Below are 24084 nucleotides of genomic sequence, written 5' to 3' on the forward strand. Positions count from 1 at the left end.
AGGTCATGAGTTTTTTCCAGAGTTCAACTCCGGAAATCATGTTTTACCATAAAAAAATAATTGAGAACAAACTTCAAGTTGTGAATTTCAAAATTTTTAATATTTCAAAAAATATCAAAAAGTTGTTTTCAACTTTTACACTCCAAATTTTACTCACAAGAATTTACAAACAATTCTAATTTTTAATTATTATTTTCACATTGAGTGTGAAGGAGTATGCTTTGAAGTTTACTCAATTGTCTAAGTATGCTTCGACTATGGCTGCCGACTCTAGGGAAAGGACGAGCAAGTTTGTGTTGGGTTTGTCCAAAATGGTGGTGAAGGAGAGTCATACCGCCATGTTGATTAAGGAGATAAATATCTCCCATATGATGATACATGCCCAACAAATTGAAGAGGAAAAACTAATTATGATAGATCTTCTATGCCTACTTACACGACGTATGGTGAGAAACATAATGAAAAATGCTTGGCCGGTATGGATAGTTGCTTTAATTATAGGAAGAGTGGTCTCAAGATGAGAGATTGTCAATTGCTTGCTTCTAAGGGAAAGGATGGTAAGTACACCCAGCCTAGTGGTTCTAGTTTGGGTGCTCCTCGTCAGAATAGGTTCTATGCACTTCAGACTCGTAGTTGACAATGAAAAATTTATGCCAGACGGGGGGGAATTGAAAACGAAAAAAATTATTATACAAGGCAAGTTAAATTTATTACGGATTAAGCTCAACTCACCCCACCTCGCCCCACTTGACACTGCTCTATTGCCATCCCTAGCTCTTTTGGATGGATATGGACAACCATTGCAATTTTATTTATTTTGTCTTATTTCTTATATATTAACAATCTATATTTATATTATATTAAAAAGAAAAATCCTTAAACAAAAAATTAAATTATTAAAATGTCCTTCTCAATAATCATAATAATATTTTAATAAAAAATATTCAATAAATATACCAAATTTATTTGAAAAGATGTAATTCTTCCGAATAATAAGGGAGCGTTTGGTTAAGATCTTTTTCTAGAGTTCAACTCCGAAAATCATGGTTTACCATAAAAAAAATTGAGAACAAACTTCAAGTTGAATTTCAAATTTTTCAATAATTCAAATAATATCAAAAAGTTGTTTTCATTTTTTACACTCCAAATTTTACTCAAAAAAATTTACAAACAATTCTAATTTTTAATTATTATTTTGACATTGAAAACAAAAATTACTTAATTAAAATACTAAATTTTTTTAGTCAAACGCCCTTTTACAATGTTTAAAAATAAGAAAACAGTTATTGCAATTTTTTATTAGTGATCAACACATTTTTCATCCCTATGAATAATAATGTATGGTCATTATTTATATTCACTATTTATTGGTTCCATTATCTGTGTGGGGCAGGGGCGGCTCTTATGTCTATAATTATTGATTAACAAAAGTTAAACTACTTTTTTTTTTAAATTCTAAACAATCTTAACAATACTTTTTATAAAAATAATATTTTTTCTCTCACCATTTTCACAGTGTGTACAATGTAATTCATCACATTAACAATATTTTCCTAGAAAATGTTTTCTTGAAAAACAAGTGGATTTCTAATTTATTTTCTCATTTTCATTGGTGAGTAGAAAATATTTTTAATGTTTGGTTGGTGAATGAAAAATATATTTTTTAAAATATCTTTTATTTTTGGCTTGAGACTAATACTCCTTAGGAAAATAGTTTCTGATCCGAAAATCAATCACGATAATTGATCTAGGACCCGATCCCGACATCCAAACTAGGACAAGGCTCCGATGATCGTTCCAAAATACGACACTGAGATTTGACCCAGACTTTCGACCCAGGTAAAAAAAAAATCAAAAACAATTTTTTTTTAAAAAAAAATTACTGGCTTGAGACTAATACTCCTTAGGAAAATAGTTTCTGATCCGAAAATCAACCACGATAATTGATCTAGGACCCAATCCCGACATCTAAACTAGAACAAGGCCCCGATGATCGTTCCAAAATACGACACTGAGATCTGACCCAGACTTTCAACCCAGGAAAAAAAATTCAAAATCAATTTTTTTAAAAAAAAAAATTACGGAATCGCGCAGGGTAAGGGGTAGAGTAAAAACGAAAAATTTTTAATTCCAAAAATAATTTATTTTTTAAAAAAAATGATGGAGATGGCATGGGTGGGTGGTGGGATAGGGGTGGGGGTGGCATAAAAATGATTTTTTTTTTAAATTTGAAATATTTTTCAAAAATAATTTCTTTTTAAAAAAAAACTTTGACGGGGTGGCCTGGGGGTAGGGATGGGAGTGGTGTAAAAAATGAAAATATTTTAAATTTGAAATACTTCCCAAATATATTGTTTTACAAAAAAAATAAAATTGACGGGAGTTGGCGAGGGAGGGTGGTAGGGGGTGGATGAGGTAAAAAAATCTTAAGATTTGAAACATTTCACAAATATTTTTTTAATTTTTTTTTTGTTTGATTGGGGGGGTGGGTGGGGAGTTGGAGGTAGGGATAAACATATATTTTAAATTTAAAAATAAGAAAATTTTAATTATTTTTTTTTTGCATGGGGAGGGTCGGGTACAGGGTATGAGTAGGGTAAGGAAAAAAAAATTAAAGGATGAAGTAGCGTCTTGGAAAATGTTTTCCTTAATTTTGGAAGGGAAGTCATTTTCCTTAAATTTGAGGAAAATGAGTTGATTTGAAAAACATTTTCCAAACATTTTAAGTCAACCAAACAAGGAAAAATTGGAAAATGTTTTCCTCCGTGCCAAACTCACCCATAGTGTAATATGATATTTATTTACAAAATATAAATAATACATATTGTTATTTGTTGTCCTTTAATTTTTCTCAAATTGTTGTTCAATTATGTAATTCCCTTTACTTATCGTAGAAAATGTAAATGACCATTATAATAAACCATACAAATATTGTTTTTATAAATTAAATTTTGTAACTTCATATATCTCTATAAAAATATATATTTAGCTACAGTTAATAATTATCGTTAATTAATTGGCACTAAAAATTAGTTTTTATGTAACTTATATTTATTTCAAAATGCTCTTTTCAATTTGTTTTTCTTATCAATTTGATTTTTAAGTACCTAAGAAAGGTTTCATTTAAAAGTGTTGGTTTATAATAAGGTAAATGGTCAGAGTGTTTATGATGGTTGTTAGTATTGTGAGTATGATTCACTAGATATACTGTCGTGTGTTTTCACTTTTGTGGGTGGATCCCTAGTGGTGGATCAGGGGTACCAATCCTGCGATGTTCTCTTGGTTGAGTGGGATAATTGGGAAGACTTGGTTATTTCAGATGACATATTTGGCATTGTCTTGAGTTGTTAAAATATTTCAGTGGTTCTACATGTACCACCTTGCTTATGAAAATTCATAGAAGAGCTACCACGCATAATTATGGTTGTCCGACAATCTTAATATTCATCTTGTGGTAAAAGTCATGTAATGATTATGTGTGGTTGAATGTGGGGATCATTGGGTCAAATTCTACTGTTGTTAAGGGTAATCTACAATCACAATTGCTAAATCTAGCATTCGATAGTGTGGTTAGAGGGTTTGTATGCTTGGACATATCCTTCAATGAGTATCTGATGTCTAAAGATCAAATTTTTATAACTTAAGCTTATGGAAATTTATGTTGTGAGATGGAGATGTTGATTTGCTTGGGGTATTATGAGTGTGTGTTGGTTGGTTCAGGTTCACTTCTAATCGTAGAGAGTATTGATTTTGAATTTTATCATGCTTAAGTGCTAAAGGATTCGTCCGGATGATTGTGTCAAATTCCTTGATAACATGTTGCAGACGTGTGTATGATCAACTGTGGTGGTTGTTGGGAATCACTTTTTGTTGTTAGTTAAGTTTACATACAACAATATTTATCACCCGTGTATTGAGATGACTTCAATGAGGCATTGTATGGGAGAATGTGTAGGTATTCAATTGGGTGGTTTGAGGTTGGAGATGTGAAACCCTTAGGGGGTAATGAGATTCGGTAAGAAGGACATGCGAGACAAGTATCCCTAGTTGTTCGTCGATTCAGGTACTACACTACTCTAACTTTAGCCTTTTTCCTAGTTTGTCACTCGGGGACGAGTGATGGGTAAATTGTTATCTATTATAACGACCGGTTTCGGTCATTATAGAAAAACCAACGGGAAAAATTTTTAGGCCGGAAAACTTTTTCGTAGTAACATGGAATTTTCCAACCTAATGTAGATTTGAACGAAATCGGAGTCAGTAAGGTCTAGGGAAATCTGGTAACAATTGGGTGATCTAACTATGATTTTGATCACATGAGTAGATAACTAAGATGTTAAGGAACTCGTGTGACTTTACGGAATTGAATTCGGGTTGGTAGAACTCCCGAAACTAATCTTAGCGTGAACGGGTAGTTTCTGAGTGTCATGGGTTGAAGATGTGTTGTGAAATGGGGGTTTGGAATTCTTAAATTTGCTCACTGGTTCCGTGCAATCCGCTGTGGTGGGATTATTTCCGCTAGGGCTGGGCTGCTGTAGCGGAATAAGGTTCGATGTGGCGGGACAGTCGCGATTTAAGTCGAAAATAAACCCCAAAAACGTTTTATTCTTCACTTTTCTACTTTGAGAGCTAAGGAACGACCCCAGGGGTTTTCATGACAGTTTTCCACCATTCTTGAGGCTAAATGTAAGGTTTTCACTCTCCGAATCCATTTTTTGATCCGTAGAACTTGGTTTCTTAGGTGATTATTGTTGGGAAAAGGTTTTGGAACTGTTTGGATGGTGAGAAAAGCCCTAATTTGAATATTGGAATCATGGGTTTGATCTAGGGTTGATAGAGTTGATTGTAATCCGAGTAATTAGACATCGTTTATTGATTCCCGTGTTATATTGATTGTTTTTAGACCACGAAGAAACGGGAAGAATCCGTAAATGGAAGATTTAAGTGCCTTAGGGGATTCAAGCTCAGATTCAAGGTAGGTGATGGTTGTATGATATATGTTTGTACTTGCTTTATTATAATGTATGTATGCGAATGTTGCATTATTGATCACACTAATCGTGAATGAGGATAATTGAATGTCATGAATCATAGCTTGATTGTATGATTATGAAAATGTACTTGTGATTGTTATTGTGGCTTGTTGAATGGATCAGGTGTTATGTTCCAACACACTAAATAGGATCGGTTGCCACGTATCGGCATAAACATTGGAACCGGTGTCACGATCCGAATCACTAATTGGGATCGGTTGCCACGTACCGGCATAAACATTGGAGCGGGTGTCACGATCCTACACACTAACTTGGATCGGGTACCACGTACCGGTACACTAACAATTTGGGTATGGGTTCCATGAGAGAACTATTGAATTGGGTTCTATGAGAGGACCATTGAATTGTGTTGTGTATCTACTTGTGATGATTACGTTCATATCTAATGGTGATTGAGGTTGAAAGACTATTTGTTGCTCTGAAATGATAATCAATGTGTATTATTGAGAACGTGGAATGTTACATTGATCCTGAAAAGATAACTGATATTGTATATGTTCGGTATATGCTTGTTTTATAATGTTGTGGTTACTTGCAGTGGCGGATCCATTAATTTACGGCTATGGGTTCTCACTATTTTTAAGTTATATCAACCAAAGAGCATAATTGCGAGCTAAAATTTGTCAGCATAGACGTTATTTTTTTTTTCAATTCAATGCAATAGACAATCGGAATATTTGGATTGGTTCAAGAAAAAAAGGAGGAGAAACAATATACCTTCACATACAATTGTAGTTACCAATAAGGCAAACCAGCGAGAAGGAAGACTTTTTCGCTTTTGAATTGGAGAACTAAAATAAAGGCGCTAGAACAAATTATTTTTTTCCTCCCCTTTTATTTTTCCTAATTAGACTAATGAGAAAGAAAAAGTTAATAGACATGGAAGATCATGACCGTTTATATTTTTTTGAGATTAAGTTACATAATAGACATGAGCAGTGACCGATTCAAGATTTTAAGATCGTGGTTACTTTTTAAGCTATCAATCATAAAATATAAATGTATAAATTTAACACTTGTCATAAGAAAGATAATTATATTTATATAAGATAGCGAAAAAATCAATAAGAAAAATTATCTTGAAAAAAGAATATTGTTATAGAAAAATTAGAAATGGAACAATTCGTGAAAAGGGAAAAAAGAAATATTGGATGCTCGCCTTTTAATTTATACAATACTGCCTTAATTTTGATATAAGTATATATAGTTCGATGCGAGCTTAATGGGTGCTCGAGCACCCGGACAGCCCTATGTGGGTCCGCCCCTAGTTACTTGCATGTGTTTCACTTATTGGGATAGATGTGTGATCCTACCAGTACATTATGATTGTGTACTGATACTGCACTTGCTTGTTCTTTGTTGAGTACAGAACATCTTCAGGTGACTATTGATAGACCTCAGCTAGGTGACTATTGAGCGTGATCGGATTCAAGTGTGAGCCAGTTCTTTCAGGCTGCCATGAATCTCTCTTGTTTAAGTCCACTCTTTTCGGACTCAGACCTATTTTTTTAAGGTGTTGTTTAGTTTCGGGGTTGTACCCCTTGTTCTAGACTTGTCGTTAGTAGAGTTTTGGTAAATTGACTTTCAGGTAATAAGAAAGAGGTTAATTCAAATGGCTTACTCCCCTTTTATTTTTTATTAATTTCACATTCAAACTTATGATATTCAAATTCTGAATCCGCTACAGTTTCTAATAATTCTTTCATTTGAATGAATGCCATATACAATCTATTTTTCAGAATGCTCATTTGGAGTTTGTAGAAAATTTAAATGTTAAAGAGAAAGTTGTTGTTGGAATGATGTACTATATAACACTTGCGACAATTAATGTTGGAAAGAAGAAAATATATGAGGCTAAGATTTGGGTGAAAGAATGGGAGGACTTCGAGAAAGTCGTAGAATTCAAGCTTGTTGGCGATGATAGTGCAAAACTTGGGGGCATTATCAATGTTTCATTTCCAAACAACCCCGAGTTTCAAGATCTTGCTTGTTTTGCTATGCAGGATTATAATAAGACACATGTCAATTATAATGAATTACTCTTTTATTTTTTTCGTTAATTTACCATTAAAATCTATAATATTCAAATCTTGAATCTATTTCAGTATCTAACAATTCTTTTATTTGAATGAACGTCCTATACAATCCACTTTTCAGAATGCTCATTTAGAGTTTGTAGAAAATTTGAACGTGAAAGAACAACTTGTTTCTGTAACACTTGCGGCAACTGATGCTGGAAATAAGAAAGAATATGAAGCTAAAATTTGGGTGAAGGAATGTGAGGACTTCAAGAAAGTCATAGACTTCAAGCTTGTTAGTGATAATAGTGCAAAAATTGGGGGCATTATCAATGTTCTATTACCAAACAACCCTCAGTTTCAAGATCTTGCTCATTTTGTTGTTCAGAAATATAATAAGAACCAGGTTATTTACAATGACTTATTCATCTTCTATTTTTTTCTAGCTAACTGTACATTCAAACCTAAAATATTCAAATCCCGAATCCATTACAGTATTTAATAATTCTTTTATTTGAACGAATGTGATATACAAACTTTTTTTTTCCAGAATGCTCATTTGGAGTTACTAGAAAATTTGAATGTGAAAGAACAACTTGTTTCTGGAATGATGTATTATATAACATTTGCAGCAACTGATGCTGGAAAGAAAAAAATATATGAAGCTAAGATTTGGGTGAAGGAATGGGAGGACTTCAAGAAAGTTGTTGAATTCAAGCTTGTTGGTGATGATAGTGCAAAGCCTGGGGGCATTATCAATATTCCATTCCAAACAACCCCGAATTCCAAGATCTTGCTCGTTTTGTTGTTCAAGATTATAATAAGAAAGAGGTTAATTAAAATGACTTACTCTTTTTTAATTTTTTCATTAGTTTCACATTCAAATCTATAATATTCAAATTCTAAAACTATTGTAGTATCTAATAATTCTTTCGTTTGAACGAACGTCATATACATTTTTCAGAAAGCTCAATTGGAGTTTGTAGAAGTTTTGAATGTTAAGGAACAAGTTGTTGCTGGAATGATGTACTATATAACACTTGCGGCAACTGATGATGCTGGAAAGAAGAAAATATATGAAGCTAAAATTTGGGTGAAGGAATGGGAGGACTTTAAGAAAGTCATAGAATTCAAGCTTCTTATTGGTGATGATGTCCCAATACTTGGAGGCATTATCAATGTTCAAGGCATAAACAACCTTGTGTTCCAAGATCTTGCTCGTTTTGCTATTCAGGATCATAATAAGAAAGAGGTTAATTATAATAACTTACTCATTTTTAATTTATTTTTTTGTTAATTTTACATTCAAACTTATAATATTCAAATCCTGAATCTACTGCAGTATCTAATAACTCTTTCATTTGAATGAACGTCATATACAATCTATGTTTTAGAAGTCTCATTTTGGAGTTTGTAGAAGTTTTGAATCTAAAGGAACAAGTTGTTGCGGGAATGATGTACTATATAACACATGCGACAACTGATGCTGGAAAGAAGAAAATATATGAAGCTAAGATTTGGGTGAAAGAATGGGAGGACTTCAAGAAAGTTGTAGAATTCAAGCTTGTTGGTGATGATAGTGCAAAGCCTGGGGGCATTATCATTGTTCCATTTCCAAACAGCTCCGAGTTCCTAGATCTTGCTCGTTTTGTTGTTCAAGATTATAATAAGAAATAGGTTAATTCAAATTATTTATTCCTCTGTTATTTTTATGTTAGTTTCGCATTCAAACCTATAATATTCAAATCCTGAATTTACTACAGTATCTAATAATTCTTTCATTTGAAAGAATGTCGTATATTCTATTTTTCAGAATGCTCATTTGGAGTTTGTAGAAGTTTTGAATGTGAAAGAACAAGTTGTAGTTGGAATGATGTGCTATATAACACTTGAAGCAACTGATGCTGGATATACGAAAATATACGAGACCAAGATTTGGGTGAAGGAATGGGAGAATTTCAAGGAAGTTTAGGAATTCTAGCAAATTATTTATGCCACAAAGTGAAATGAAACTACTCTTATGTTGGTGTGAAATAAAGTCAGTTGTTTGGTATGAAGTTACAGTTATGCTTGTGTGGAATAAAGCCAGTTGTTTGGCATGAAATTACTGTTATGTTGGTGAAAAATAAAGTCAGATTTATGTATCTGGAAATATTTGAATGTCTTGTTGTAAGCGTATTTGAATGTGTGTTTATGTGATGGTAAATATTGATTGAATTGTCATGCATTGATTAACAGTAAATGAACTAAAGGATAATTTTATCGTTAAACATTTTAATAACGTTATTGAAATACGTACCTATACATTCTTTCTCACATGAAATAATACTCCCTTTAGGTATGTTATACGAACTTTTGTATTAAGAAAGTGTATCAAATGTATTATTATTTTAGTCTTTATACTAACGAAACTGTATACTATGTTTGAATATTGTAAAATGAACTGTGTTTTTCATATATTTGGGGATGAAAAGTATAGTTGTTTACATATTTAATCTTTAATAATTTAATTAACTGAGTAAGTTAGGATTAATGGACCACATATGTTACGGACTTACGGCCAATAAATATTAAATATGAATAAGTCCAAATATTGGATTTATTGGACCACATACGAAGGACCATGCTATTTTCTTATCAATTATCTATCACGTTTTTCACCCCTTTTTAGGGATAGGAATGACAATAAGACGGGGCGGAATGGATTTACGGCTATGTGAAGCAGGGTGCATTTAAAATTGTGCGGCAGAGAGGAATGTGGGGCGGATTGAAGTGAATTTTCTAAAAATTAATGCGGGGCAGGGCAGGTTGCAGATCTATGCGACTTTATGTGTGTTCAAACTTAATTTTAATTTTTTACATGTTATAATGTATAAGAATGATAGAACATTATCTATTAAGAATTTTTTTTAAAAAGTTACTAAAATATTCAAGATAGTAAATAAAAATGGTTCAATCAAAACTAATTCAATTTCTTACATACTTTTCAATTGGGCTCTAAAAAATAAAAATCTAAGTCGTTATCTATTTAATTAATACAACTTAATGAAAAATGAATTTTACTTTTAATATCAAAATTAACTAGAAAAGAAAAATATTTTAAAAATTTACGGGTCGGGGCGGGGCATGTTGAAGATGAAAAAAATTATTATGCGAGGCGAATTAAATTTTTTATGAATTAAGCTTAATCCACTCTGCCTCGCTCTGCACCGTCCCATTGCCATCCCTACTTCTTTTATATGGATATGGACAACCATTATAATTTTATTTATTTTGTCTTATATCTTAATAACAATCTATATTTATATTATATTAAAAATGAAGAATCCTTAAACAAAAATTTAAATTATTACAATGTCCTTCTCAATAATCTTAATAATATTTTAATAAAAATATTAAATAAATATACTGAGTTTATTTGAAAAGACGCGATCCTTCCGAATAATTAGGGGCATTAGGTCATGATTTTTTCCAGAGTTCAATTCCAAAAATCATGTTTTATCATAAAAAATTTAAGAACAAACTTCAAGTTGAATCTTAAAATTTTCAACATTTCGAAAAATATCAAAAAGTTATTTTATTTTTACACTCCAAATTTTACTCACAAAAAATTACAAAAGAAAACAAAAATTACTTAATTAAAATACTAAGAGTTTTTAGTCAAACGCCCTTTTACCATGTTTAATTTTTAAAAATAAGAAAACAGTTATTGCAATTTTTTATTAGTGATCAACACATTTTTCATCCCTCTTTTAGGGGGGATGAATAATACTAATAGTAATATTTATATTCACTATTTATTGGTTCCATTATCTGTGTGGGGCAGGGATGACTCTTAGATCTAAAATTATTGATTAACAAAAGTTAAATTACTAAAGAAAAAAACTAAATAATCTTAACAACATTTTTTATAAAAGTAATAATTTTTTCTCACCATTCCACAGTGTGCACAGTGTAATTCATCCCATTGATATTCATTTACAAGATGATATTTATTTACACAATATAAATAATACATATTGTTATTTGTTGTCCTTTTATTTTTCTCTATTTGTTATTCAATTATTTAATGGCCTTTGCGTATTGTAGAAAATGTAAATGACATTATAATAAACCATACAAATATTGTTCTTATAAATTAAATTTCGTAACTTCATATGAAAGCTATCATATTATCTAATATTTCTGGAATGATTTCAATAATATCATGAGTTTAGTACTAAAAACTTTAAAATAGAATCTATCAAATTCAAATTCATCTACGTCAAAAACTAACATGAATATTGTTTTTATAAATTAAATTTGGCCACTTCATATGAAAGCTATCAAATTAGTATTTAATATTTCTTGCATGATTTAAAAAATATTGTGAATTTAGTAGCAAAAATTTTAAAATAGAATCCATCACATTCAAATGTTAAATTCACTTCGGACAAAAACTAACATGAATACATTAATTGTCTCATTTGGTTGTGGTGCACTGGTGGAAGTGTTTCCCCCTTAACTAGACGTTCTCGGGTTCGAGCCCTGGGTATGGAGAAAATGTAGTTGGGAGTGTCACCCCAAATTTAGATTTAATTGGAACTCCAATGTGGGCTCCGAATGCCGGGTGAGAAAAAAAATAACATTATGTTTTAATTTTTGAAAAATAACATTATGTTTTCATTTTTGAAAAATAACATTATGTTTTCATTTTTTTACCTCACCCAACCTATACCACCTCTACCTCAAAAAAAATTGTTTAGGTTAAATATTTCAAATTTAAGAAAAATTCATTTTTTACGCACCCCACCCAAGCCACACCCTCCATCAATTTTTTTCTTAAAAAAAAATGTTTTTCAAAAATATTTCAAATTTAAATAAAAATCATTTATACGCCACTCGTGTCAAATTTTTCTTTTTTAATTTTTTGTTTTTGAAAGATAATTCAAATTTTTAAAATTTCATTTTTTATGCCACCAGTTCAAAAATTATTGTCCTAAAGAGTATTTTCTAGTCTCAAGCCAAAAATAAAAGATATTTTATGGAAAATATTTTTTCATTCACCAATCAAACATACAAAAAAAAAAAAATTCAGAAAATATTTTCTACTCACCAACCAAACATGAGAAAATAAATTAAAAATTCACACATTTTCCAAGAAAACATTTTCCATGAAAACATTTTCCTTCCTACCAAACACACCTCAAATGATTACAAAATTTGAGTCTTTATTGTATTTGTCTTTTTTTTTTTGGTTATTTGGAAGCCAAAATCCAAATCCATCAAATCAAAATATTTATAACGTGCTAGATTTTCTTCCCCCTTTTTTCTCTATAAAAATCAGCTATAATAAAAATAATATATGCATTAACTTTATGTATGGGTAATATTTCATGTATTAGTAATATCTCTATAAAAATATATATTTTGCTACAGTTAATTATTATTGTTAATTAATTGACACTAAAAATTAGTTTTTTTTATGTAACTTATCTTTATTTCGAAATGTTCTTTTCAATTTGTTTTTCTTATCAATTCATTGGTGTTTTTTGTAATTAAGTGAAGCAACATGTAATTAACATTTATTACTACGTTTTACCGCCCCTCTTTGTGGGGCGGGGGGGGAGCGGGGGGGATGAGATGGCGAGAGGTACGAACCAATTATGTACCTAATATATTACACATGTATCGATAACTATGTTATAATTATCAATATAAATAAATATATAAAAGAATTACCAACATTATGTATAGAGTTTCAAGAGCTAGCTTCGTTATTCGGTTAATGTATATGATTTCTTCATTTTTAATCAATAATTTAAAATCTAAGCCTCCCAAAAAATCATTTGATAGGAAATATTTTTTCATTTAATTCATGATCAATAAATATTGATTATGAATAAGTCTAATTATTGGATTTAATGAGCCACATGTGAAAGGACCAGAAATGCCCCATGAGAAATTGACATAAATATAAAATATTTATTCAACATAAATTGGTTGGTAAAATATGGCCTAAAACAAAACTTAGGCACAAAGTATCCGGATAAAACTAGAGCTGTCAATATGGGCTTGGCCTGTTGGGCCGGCCTGGCCTAACCCGTGATTTGATAGGGTTGGGCTATGATTTTTGGAGCCCATTTAAGAAAAGGGCTTTTTAGCCCGGCCTGAATAAGTCTGTCGATTTGTGGGGCTTGAGAAATATGAATAGGGCTGGCCCGTGGGCCAAATAAAAATTAATAAAAAATAAAAATAAAATAGAGTATTAAAAATAACAGGAGTCTACACTCAAAATCTATTTAAAGTTTGAAATATTACAATTTAAATACAAATTATATTTATAAAATATGTATTGCATAAAATAATGTTCCTAAAAATTTTAGGGAATCACTACATATGTCATAGCCTATGGAATATTATCATAGTTTTTGTGTTTTCTTATGATCATTGGAAAACAATTAGGTTAATATTACTATTTAGTTATTTATGTTTTTACTTGAAATCAAATTTAATAAATATTATATAGATAATTTTATTTGTGTATTTGATTAACAAGTAATAACACTAGTCGATATTTATGATGATATTTTTAAATAATAATTTAATTTAAAAAATTATAAAAAATATACTTTTAAGAAAAGAGGGCTGACCCGGCAAAGCCCTTAGCCCACACACTTGTGGGCTGGGCCGACCATTTTCTGGCCCACATAAAACATGGGCTAATTCGGCCTGGCCCGTCAAATTGCAAAGCTTGTATGGGTTAGTCCGGATGGGGGTGGGTCAGCCCATATTGACAGCTCTAGATAAAACAATGCCTCAATTTTAAGGGTTGATTTTTTTACCAACCGACACTAATTAATTAATTTAATTAGCATATTGATTCTAATTAGCCAACTAAAAAGCTATTTTTACTTTTGAGGAATGAAATATATATTTCTTAATTAACCCATTAAGGAAAAGCTAGAACCATTTTAAAATGAAGAATTTTGTTTCCTTAATTAATTCATTAAAAAAGTTGCAATTATTTTTAAGGCATGAAAAAAATACTTTGAATCCTCAATTAATGTGCACTAATTATCAAATGTATGTAGACGTGTATTATACATTATATTATTGTAGATTGTGATATATTTTTGCTTAGTATATACATAACTATAGATTTGTTCGTATATTCAGTTAAAATATATTTGATCAAGTATATATTTGCACTATAACGTATACAAAATTTATTTTCATATTTTGTTTGTATATTCAGTAATCAGTTACAATGACCTAAACTTAGCCCAATATATGCATATATAGACATTTAGTAGGAGCTGAACTTTAAAGTCTATTGCAAATAAACATGTATTTATTTGAATATATGTGATTAAGTATACATTAAATTAAGTATATATTCGCACTATAATATATACATTACTTATATTTTGTTTTTATACATTATTAGTATATATTAGTATATTTTGCAGCTATTGATGTGTATAGATATATTAACTTTAATATTTTAATACATAAAATCAAATTTGTACACATACTTTCAACTGTGTATACATAATAGCTATTGAGTATACATTCGATTTGAAAACGTGGTACATTAGAATGTTATAGAGTCTTGCCTCAATGTACACAAATTCATGTTTAACATTAAATAAGAATCAAACATTACTTCGACTTGACTAATAAAATGAGTTTGCATGTTTTGAAATCGATGTTGCACGTAGAAAATCTTCAAAATCAAAATTATTATCCACAAGTAACTATAATTGAAGATTTTCAAACTCATCATTGTTTTTTCATTTCCTCCGAGGATTTTACACCATCGTTACAATCTTCGTCACTTTCTATATACATATTTTCTCTTTTGAAAATTAACTACTCTTACTCAAAAAAATATAACATAATGCACAAAAATTTGTAAAAAATCTTGTATCCAGCTACATGATAAGGAATGTAAAAATCCTTACTTTTTTTGAAAAAAATCGCAGACACTCAATATTAAAAAGTTTGGTGTGATTTAAGTTACTTATTGTGAAAAGTTACTGTTGGAACTGATCTCAGATGAGATATTTTAGGGAAGAAGATATTCTATCCTAAAACTTAAAAGAGGGAGAAAAGAAAAAAGGAAGAAAGAGAAGAAAAACTGGAAGTTGAAAACTGCTGTGATTTTTTATTAGAGTAAAATTTAGGAATATCAAACATAAAAATCATATTAGCGTTCTATAGCTACAGTTTGCTATTTGCGCTCCGTAGCAAACTGTGTTTGCTATGAAACATCTGATTTTTATAAATTGGATGTTTGTGTCTATGAAAATTGTGTTTGTATATGTATGTGCTCTTTGTGTTAGGCTAGAGTGGCAAGCGAGATTAAGAGAGAGAAGAGAGAGGCGAGCGAAAGAGGGCAGAGAGTAGAGAGAGGTGAATTGTATATGTAGATCGGTTAGATAATTGTATATATGTAACTAGTATGTATATGTTTCAATGATTGTGTTTGTATATCTGCATAAATTTTAAATTTGTATACAATTGAATCGAGTTAATATAAAATTGAATAGAGTTAAACCATTTATATTTGTATATCAAATCTCTCTCTCTCTCTCGCTTTATTCAAACACAAATTATGCATTATATTTGTATAATTTGTGTTTTTCATAAAGGGAGAGAGAGAGAGAGAGAGAGAGAGAGAAAGGAAAAATAGAACTGAGCAAGGAAAGATTTGTATTAGTATAATGATAAGTGTATAGGATGGAGATATATATATATATATATATATATATATAGTGTGAAATAGGTGAGGGAGAGAACTGAGAGTGGCGAGCGAGATTAGGTGGAGAGAGGTGAATGACAATGTTTTTGCTACGAATTGGAATTAAATAAAACTGTAGCTATAACATTTATTTTTAATTAATAGTTTGCTATAATGCACAATTTTTCCTTTTTATTACTCCTTCTATCCCATATTAGTGGATTATTTTCATTTTTACACGCATATTAAGAAATCATAAATAAGAAGATAATTTTTCTAATTCACATATTAAAAAGCTTTTTAAGAATTTTATAAACAAATGTGAACACTTTAAAAAAGATTAATTGCAAGGTAAGAGAAAATGGTCAAATGCTCCCTTAAGCTATGACCGGATTCTCAACTATACACTTATTCTTCATGGGACCCTCGTAAACTGTTTAAAACTAAAATTATTACCACTCTAAATGCCTACATGGCAAAGTGAGTGACCAGCGCTTCTACTCCTCCACCGAGGAGCCGTTCTTGCGAGAAGCAAGGGATGTCGTGAACGGTGGGAGGTCATAGAGAATTGACCTATCCAAGCCTACATGAATGACATGAACCATCAAAGTCCTACAAATGAAGACTTGGCCCTATCAAGCCTACTTTCCTCGATAAAAGCCCGCAGAAGGATCAAAGCTCAACAAGCTTACTCATTATCAAAGCAAGCCCGGACCACAGTCTTGACCTCCGATCGAGCTATGAACACGAGTAGATAGGCGGTTAGGGGGGGAGATAATAAGTTCTACTCATTGGTTTTGCTGAGAAATGATTGGAAGAAGGATAATGCACCATCCATCAATCCAATCGTATTGCAATCTCTTTGAGATAGCGAAGATAAAAAAATATATATTAAATTTTAATTTAAATATTTTTTCATAAATATATGCATTTTAAATTGTTTACTTATTTGTTTCTACTTCTAATTTGCTTTCTTCTCCATAGCAACTTAGTAGTGCATCAATGGAAGCCATCAAATTACACCACCTCTCACCATCTTGAAATCATCATCATTATTATATAAATCAATACACCACAAATCGTAAATAATAATTCTATCCCTATTCTCCACAATCAGGAACTATGGACCCAAAATCTTTCAAATCAAAACAAATTTAAGCTTAATACAATGACACCCAATCGGTTTTTTCTTCGATTAAACTTTCAATACAAGGAAAATTCTTGATCCTATATTCAATACCCAAAAGACCTACGAAAATTCTTGTATGCGCTAGCAAGCTTTGGGATTCGATTTCTCTCCGGTTCGAAGCTAGTTTCGTCAATGGTGGTTTAAAGATTTTTCTTTAAGTTTCAGACAATCAATTCGATGGACAAATTTTATTCTAGCTTCAAATAATACTCCTCAATTGATTTAGCAACTTGTAATTTTCTTGCAAATTTGAAAAAATGTAGTTCATGTTCTTCATCTTCTTTGTATAATTGCTACAAAAAATTGATACAAAACCACCCTAAATCTTCTCCAAATTGCCTCAAATTTTAGATATAAGCTTCTCTCAATATTTCGATTCTTTTGACATATTACCCATTCAAAACGGAGCTCGTTAGTGGTAAGTCGAAATTAGAACTCAAGCTTATAAACTAACTTTAATGGTGATTTCAAGTTGTGCTTCAAAGTTTCAACCTTTAGCTTTGATTTTCAGCCATACATAATTCTTTGAACCATCGAAGAACTCAGTTTCTCCTAATTTAAGAATATAGATTCACAAATTGTAGCTATTTATAAACTCAATTAACCCAGTGTTTTCAGCTTCAAACAATTAGCAATCAACATTATAATAAAAAAAAGTTTCAATATATGAAGATCAAAGACACACATCTACAAATTTCAACATTTTGACCTTGATAATAGTTTTTAGAATAATAAATTAAGAAGAGAAAAAATAAAAGAAAAAGTTTTTAGTAAAATTTTCACAAACGCGCGCATATCACCTGCCAATATAAAGGGAAAATGCATAAGTACCCAAAGCATGTACCCGAAATCCTAAAGACACCTAAACTATACTAAGATCCTATTATCCCCCCCCCCCCCTCGAACTTATTTTATAAATAATGTTCTACTCTTATTCGACCTATGTAACACTATCAACCAGACACGCGCTGGACCCCACTTTTTTAACTTTCTAAAAAGACAAGCTATCAGTTCAAAAAGTAGCTTTGACACTTCCCAAAATTTCATCTTCCTTTTTGAAGTTTAACTTTACCAAAAGGAACAAGGAAAGAACAATTATTTTCAAAAAATTCGATTTCAGAAATTTGATTTTCAGAAATTTAAACTCATAATCGAATTTTTATGTTAGATTTTGATACTTAGTGTTCAATTTTAGTCGTGCATGTGTGGGTCGATTTCAGTCGTGCATCTGTGGGTCGATTTCATTCTTCTAAGTCATCAAGAATCGTGGTTGAGTTCAAAGATTAGTTTTTTCTTGATTTTTTTTTTTTTTTGTTACTGTTATACTTATATTTCGTAGGGTTTATGATATGTTGTTAAATATAGATTTCGATCTTTGAGTGAAATGTAACTTCATGCTTATTTTTTAGGGTTTATGTTATGATTTAACTTGACGAATAATGGAGGTTTTTTTTTTCAAAAGATGAAGAACACTCTGATAAAGAAGAAGACATTTGAGTTAATGAGGGTTTTTTTTTCAACTTTATTTTAACATGTGGCCAATTTTTATTGGTCAGTGTAGTCTAAAAATAACACTCACGCGCCTAACATAGGTGAAGTCACGGACTCAGCCACGAAGGCCGAAAAAGGGGGTAGAAAAATTATTTATAAAATAAGTTCGTGGGGGAGGGGGGGGGGGGGGGGAATAGGACCTTAGTATAGTTTAGGTGTGTCTCTGAGATTTCGGGCATAGGTTGAGGGAGTACTTATACATTTTTCCCAATATAAATGTGGTTGTGAATTTTTAAGGGGGTAAAAATTTCAATTCTAAACAGTTTAGTAGGGTGATAGGACCACCGTGAAGAATAAGTGTGTAGTTGAGAATCTGGTCATAGCTTAAGAAGGCATTTGACCATTTTATCGCAAGATAATAAAGGAAACTTTTAATTAATGTTAACTTGATTTAATAAGATGGACACTAATATGGAATATCGATTTATCAACTAATATAATACGAAGAGAGTATAAAAGAACGTTCAGTTGTGCCTTATTTTCATGCAACTTCTTTAGATGATGCCAAACACAATTTGACAAATGATAAGGAGAGAGAAAAAAGGAATAATAAAATAATAATTTTTTCACTTATCTAGAAAATAGAGAGAAAAATCAAAAAGAAAAAAAAAACTTTAATAACAGATACTTTTTTTGTTTTAATTTACATGATATTTTTAATTTCGAGATTTAAACTTTTTAGTTTTGACATGTATTTAAATAAGGAATTTTGTAATATTTTAAAACTATGTAAGAAATACTACTCTATAAGTTACTATAGTTAGTGATTTAAAAAACAGGAAAATCATTACCGTAAAATAAATCTCGGAAAGCTAAAAGTATTATATAAATTAGGACCACTTAGTGGGGAATATTTACCATTTAATGCATTACATTTACATATGAGGGGACTCGAAGAAGGTGGATCACTTGATATAAATATTGGATAATTATAAAAATTGAGTCTTTTTATTTTATTTTTTTAAACGTTTTTGGTTATTTTATTTTAAACTAAAATCCAAATCCATCAAATCAAAATAAATATTTATCGATCTGATTTCTTAATTAACCCATTAAAAATAGGCTAGAACCACTTTAAAATGAATAAGTCCAAATATTGGATTTAATGGACCACATACGAAGGACTATGCTATTTTCTTATCAATTATCATCACGTTTTTTACCCCTTTTTAGGGATGACCATAAGATGGGGCAGAATGGGTTTAAGGCTATGTGAAGCATGGTGCATTTAACAGAGGTGTATCTAAGGGGGTCACCGGGTTCACGTAAACCCATGGTTCCCTCCCGAAATCATATACAGTAGTGCTATACTTTTTAAAAAAATATCGAAATATAGATGCGTGAACCCACACTTCAAGTATCACATAATGCAATTATGACTGGGTGCACCTCTCTCCGCGAGGTTAGAAAGTTGAATTTTATATTTATCTTGTTTTATTTTTCTTTCTAAAATTAGATAACACTTCTCTAAGTGGTAATTGGTATATAAGAATTAATTTTAGACCTATAATTTTAAAGTTTTAACGGTTTTTAGTAGCAAAAATCTAAATGTTGAACCGATCAAATTTATACCATAGATCAACCTTTATATAACAGTGCACTCATCATCTCAAAATTTATACCATAGATCAAAATCCTGAATACGCCTCTAGGGCATTTAAAATTGTGCGGCAGAGAGGAATGTGGGGCGGATTGAAGTGAATTTTCTAAAAATTAATGCGGGGAAAGGTAGGTTGCAGATCTATGCGATTTTATGCGGGTTCAAACTTAATTTTAACTTTTTACATGTTATAATGTATAAGAGTGATAGAACATTATCTATTAAGATAATTTTTTAAAAAGTTACTAAAATATTCAAGATAGTAAATGAAAATGGTTCAATCAAACCTAATTCAATTTCTTACATACTTTCCAATTGGGCTCTAAAAAAAAAATCTAAGTCGTTATCTATTTAATTAATACAACTTAATGAAAAAATGATTTTTATTTTATGAATTTTACTTTTAATATCAAAATTAACTAGAAAAGAAAAATATTTTAAAAATTATACGGGTCGGAGAGGGGAATGTTGAAGATGAAAAAAATTATTATGAGAGGCGAATTAAATTTTTTACGGGTTAAGCTTAATCCACTTTCCCCGCCCTGCACTGTCCCATTGCCATCCCTACTTCTTTTATATGGATACGGACAACCATTATAATTTTATTTATTTTGTCTTATATCTTATTATAACAATCTATATTTATATTATATTAAAAAGGAAGAATCCTTAAACAAAAATTTAAATTATTACAATTCCTTCTCAATAATCTTAATTATATTTTAATAAAAATATTAAATAAATATACCATATTTATTTGAAAAGATGTGATCCTTCCGAATAATTAGGGGCATTAGGTCATGATTTTTTCTAGAGTTCCAACTCCGAAAATCATGTTTTATCATAAAAAAAATTGAGAACAAACTTCAAGTTGAATCTTAAAATTTTCAAGATTCCGAAAAATGTCAAAAAATTGTTTTATTTTTTACATTCCAAATTTTACTCATAAAAATTACTTAATTAAAATACTAAGATTTTTTAGTCAAACGCCCTTTTACCATGTTTAATTTTAAAAAATAAGAAAACAGTTATTGCAATTTTTTATTAGTGATCAACACATTTTTCATCCCTCTTTTAGGGGGGATGAATAATACTAATAGTAATATTTATATTCACTATTTATTGGTTCCATTATCTGTGTGGGGCAGGGATGACTCTTAGATCTAAAATTATTGATTAACAAAAGTTAAATTACTAAAGAAAAAATCTAAATAATCTTAACAATATTTTTTATAAAAGTAATATTTTTTTTTCACCATTCCACAGTGTGCACAATGTAATTCATCCCATTGATATTCATTTACAAGATGATATTTATTTACACAATATAAATAATACATATTGTTATTTGTTGTCCTTTTATTTTTCTCTATTTGTTATTCAATTATTTATGTGTAAATTTTATATATGTCATATATTATAGTAATATTTTCAAGTTATAGCAGTAGATTTAAACTTTCAAGTTATAAACATTAAAAATTTCAGGTTCTAACAAATAATTTTTTTAAAAAATGGATTTCAATAATTGAAAAAAGTTGTTTAAATAAAATAAAGAGATAAAAGAAAAATGAAAAAAACCATATTTTAAAAATGAAAATAGGTAATAAACTGAAATTGTGGTGTTAATTTAATTTGAATTTATTGTAGATAATTAATAAATAGCACGAATTAATAGATTTAAACTAATTAATATTATTTAGTATCCTTAATTCACTCAAATCAGTTAAAATAAAAAAAAATCCGATTTTATCTTCTTCTTTTTTCAACGTTTCTCTCTCTTCAATTTGCAACAAAAAAATTTCAACGTTTCTCTCTTCAATTTTCAACAAAAAAAAAATCCCACATTTGAGTAATTGAAGTTTTTTTCATCTTTGAAAATTCTTGATTTTGTTGTGATGGACAATTACGTATCAATTTTAATCAAACATGGTGAAAGATGGGATCCCTTTCGGGGTTAGTATTTATTTATTGTTTAACGTTTGTTTTAGAATGATAGCGAAATGAAACAAAAATGATCAAACTGTAGATTAATTGAAGATGGAGTCATATTTTGTTAACTGTTGATATCATATTATGTTTACTGTTGGGAAATGTAAAAAATTTACTATTTTTTTTGTTTATTTGTTTATTTTGTATACGGTTGTTGTTTTGTGAAATTATAAATTAAATGAAATTTGTATGAAAGTGTGCTAATTATTCTGTAAAAATAATTTAATTATAATGTTGACGAATTTATGAAAATTTATTTTATTTGATAATGAATTTGATAGTATAAGTCGAATGAATTATGTATGAAAAGTGTGTTAAGAAATATGTAAAAAAAATAATTGAAATTCTTGACGAAGTGTATTACAAGTGTTTTAAATTGGTATTAAATGTGAAATTGTTGAGTTTATATTAGTTTTGTTATTTCTGTATAAAGTTGGGTGACAGTAATTAATTATTTGGGACGAGAAATGTATATAGTTTGAATGAATAATCGTTTTGTATGAAATGTGTATTAAATGAGTATGAAAATGTATAAATTTGGTATGAATGATGATTGTTGTATGAAATGTGTATTAAGTGAGTATTAAATGTGAAATATTATGTTTTGTATGAATTTTTTTTTGTAATGTACTGTCTGAATGATATTTGTATGAAGAAATAATGACGAGTGTGTATAATTTTGTTATTATTATAATAATTTTTATGGATGGAATTTGTATTGTCTTTGGAATGAAAAGTAATATTATTTAACATATTTCTAATTGATTTGTATACTGTTAGACTAATTGTTATTTCTTTTAATGAAACAAAGAAATATGTTGATTTTCAAATGAAATGAATTATATATGAAAGAGGGTTGCTGATATGAAATTCAAAAGGTCCAAAGTTACTTTCAGTAGATGTTGTCAAGTTGGCCACAACATGAAGCATGTTCAAATTATCCTGTGCAAAACTAATGATTGTTTATTTGTTTAGACTATATATAATTTTTATTTTATTTTGTCGTTTAGATTAATATTTTGTTTTGATATGAAACATAATTGGTTTGAAGTGCATCATAAACTTAGTGTTTAATAAACCGTTCATTCTTTATACACGGTTCATTCATTAATCATACAGATTGCATACTGTTAAAAATAAAATTTATTCTAGCTTAATACATAAATAGTGTAAATATTAGTGATAATTATAAAAGGTAATTATGGTATCTTGAGTATTTAATTTAATGTAAGTTTACATGAATATTAATTTGGTTTTCAACTGGTGTCCTACTATAATAAATTTAGGCATAATACATATATTAGACCCTAAACTTGGCTTCAAATTTTAACTTTGACCTTCAACTTTCATAGTGCACAAATAGGCACTTTAACTATCCAACCTTTTAATAGATAAACACGCGAGTCCTACCTGGCAAAATGCGTGATATGCACGAATTCTGCGCGAGTTGGGAGTTATTTTCGAGGCCCACAACGGTAAAAAAATGTTGAAATGACAATCCTACCCTTAATGAATCCCTTTTATATATATTTCTTTATATTTCCAAATCAAAATCTCATTTCTCTTTTCCTCCTCTTTCAAACCAAGTTTTTTCCTCTCTTTAAAACGATTTGTGCTCATATTTAGTGCAAATGGATTCTAATTTTTTTTGTCATTGTGGAAAAAGAACTATAATGAAGATTTCTTGGTCTGCAAACAATCCAGGTCGTTGGTTTCTTGGATGTGAAGATGGTCGGGTATGGTTTCATTTAAAACATCTTTTTTGGTTTAAATTTTAGTTCTCAAGATTCAATTTTGATAGTGAATTTGTTCTTCTTAAACAGGTTGGATGCAAGTTTTTTAGTTGGTGTGAACTTGATTATACTGAATACGCTAGAATTGCTATTTCGGGATTACAAAAGAGGATAAAAAAACATGATGAAGAAAAGGAAAAGATTAGGAGGAAATATCGAGTTTTG

The 24084-nt window shown here is 29.8% G+C and overlaps 1 protein-coding gene across 1 annotated transcript; it reads left to right on the forward strand.

Annotated features, from left to right (window-relative positions):
• The first annotated feature begins 478 nt into the window (after window positions 1-478).
• On the forward strand, window positions 479-8949 carry LOC102597042 (multicystatin-like). Its single transcript, XM_015315117.1, has 6 exons — window positions 479-629; window positions 6643-6656; window positions 6794-7075; window positions 7212-7478; window positions 7623-7903; window positions 8886-8949. Exons 1-6 carry the CDS (start codon window positions 479-481, stop codon window positions 8905-8907), a joined length of 1017 nt encoding a protein of 338 aa, XP_015170603.1. The 3' UTR covers window positions 8908-8949.
• The last annotated feature ends 15135 nt before the right edge of the window (window positions 8950-24084 follow it).

Source organism: Solanum tuberosum, unplaced genomic scaffold (assembly GCF_000226075.1).
Source record: "Solanum tuberosum cultivar DM 1-3 516 R44 unplaced genomic scaffold, SolTub_3.0 scf00345, whole genome shotgun sequence".
In the NCBI taxonomy this organism is placed as follows: domain Eukaryota; kingdom Viridiplantae; phylum Streptophyta; class Magnoliopsida; order Solanales; family Solanaceae; genus Solanum; species Solanum tuberosum.

Excerpts from the sequence above, each read along its gene's own strand:
- LOC102597042 (XM_015315117.1), top strand. The coding sequence starts at position 479 with ATGGATAGTTGCTTTAATTATAGGAAGAGTGGTCTCAAGATGAGAGAT. Across the intron at positions 7,076-7,211 it reads AGGATTATAATAAGACACAT|AATGCTCATTTAGAGTTTGT; the intron begins GTCAATTATAAT and ends TCCACTTTTCAG. Across the intron at positions 7,904-8,885 it reads AAGATTATAATAAGAAAGAG|AATGCTCATTTGGAGTTTGT; the intron begins GTTAATTAAAAT and ends TCTATTTTTCAG.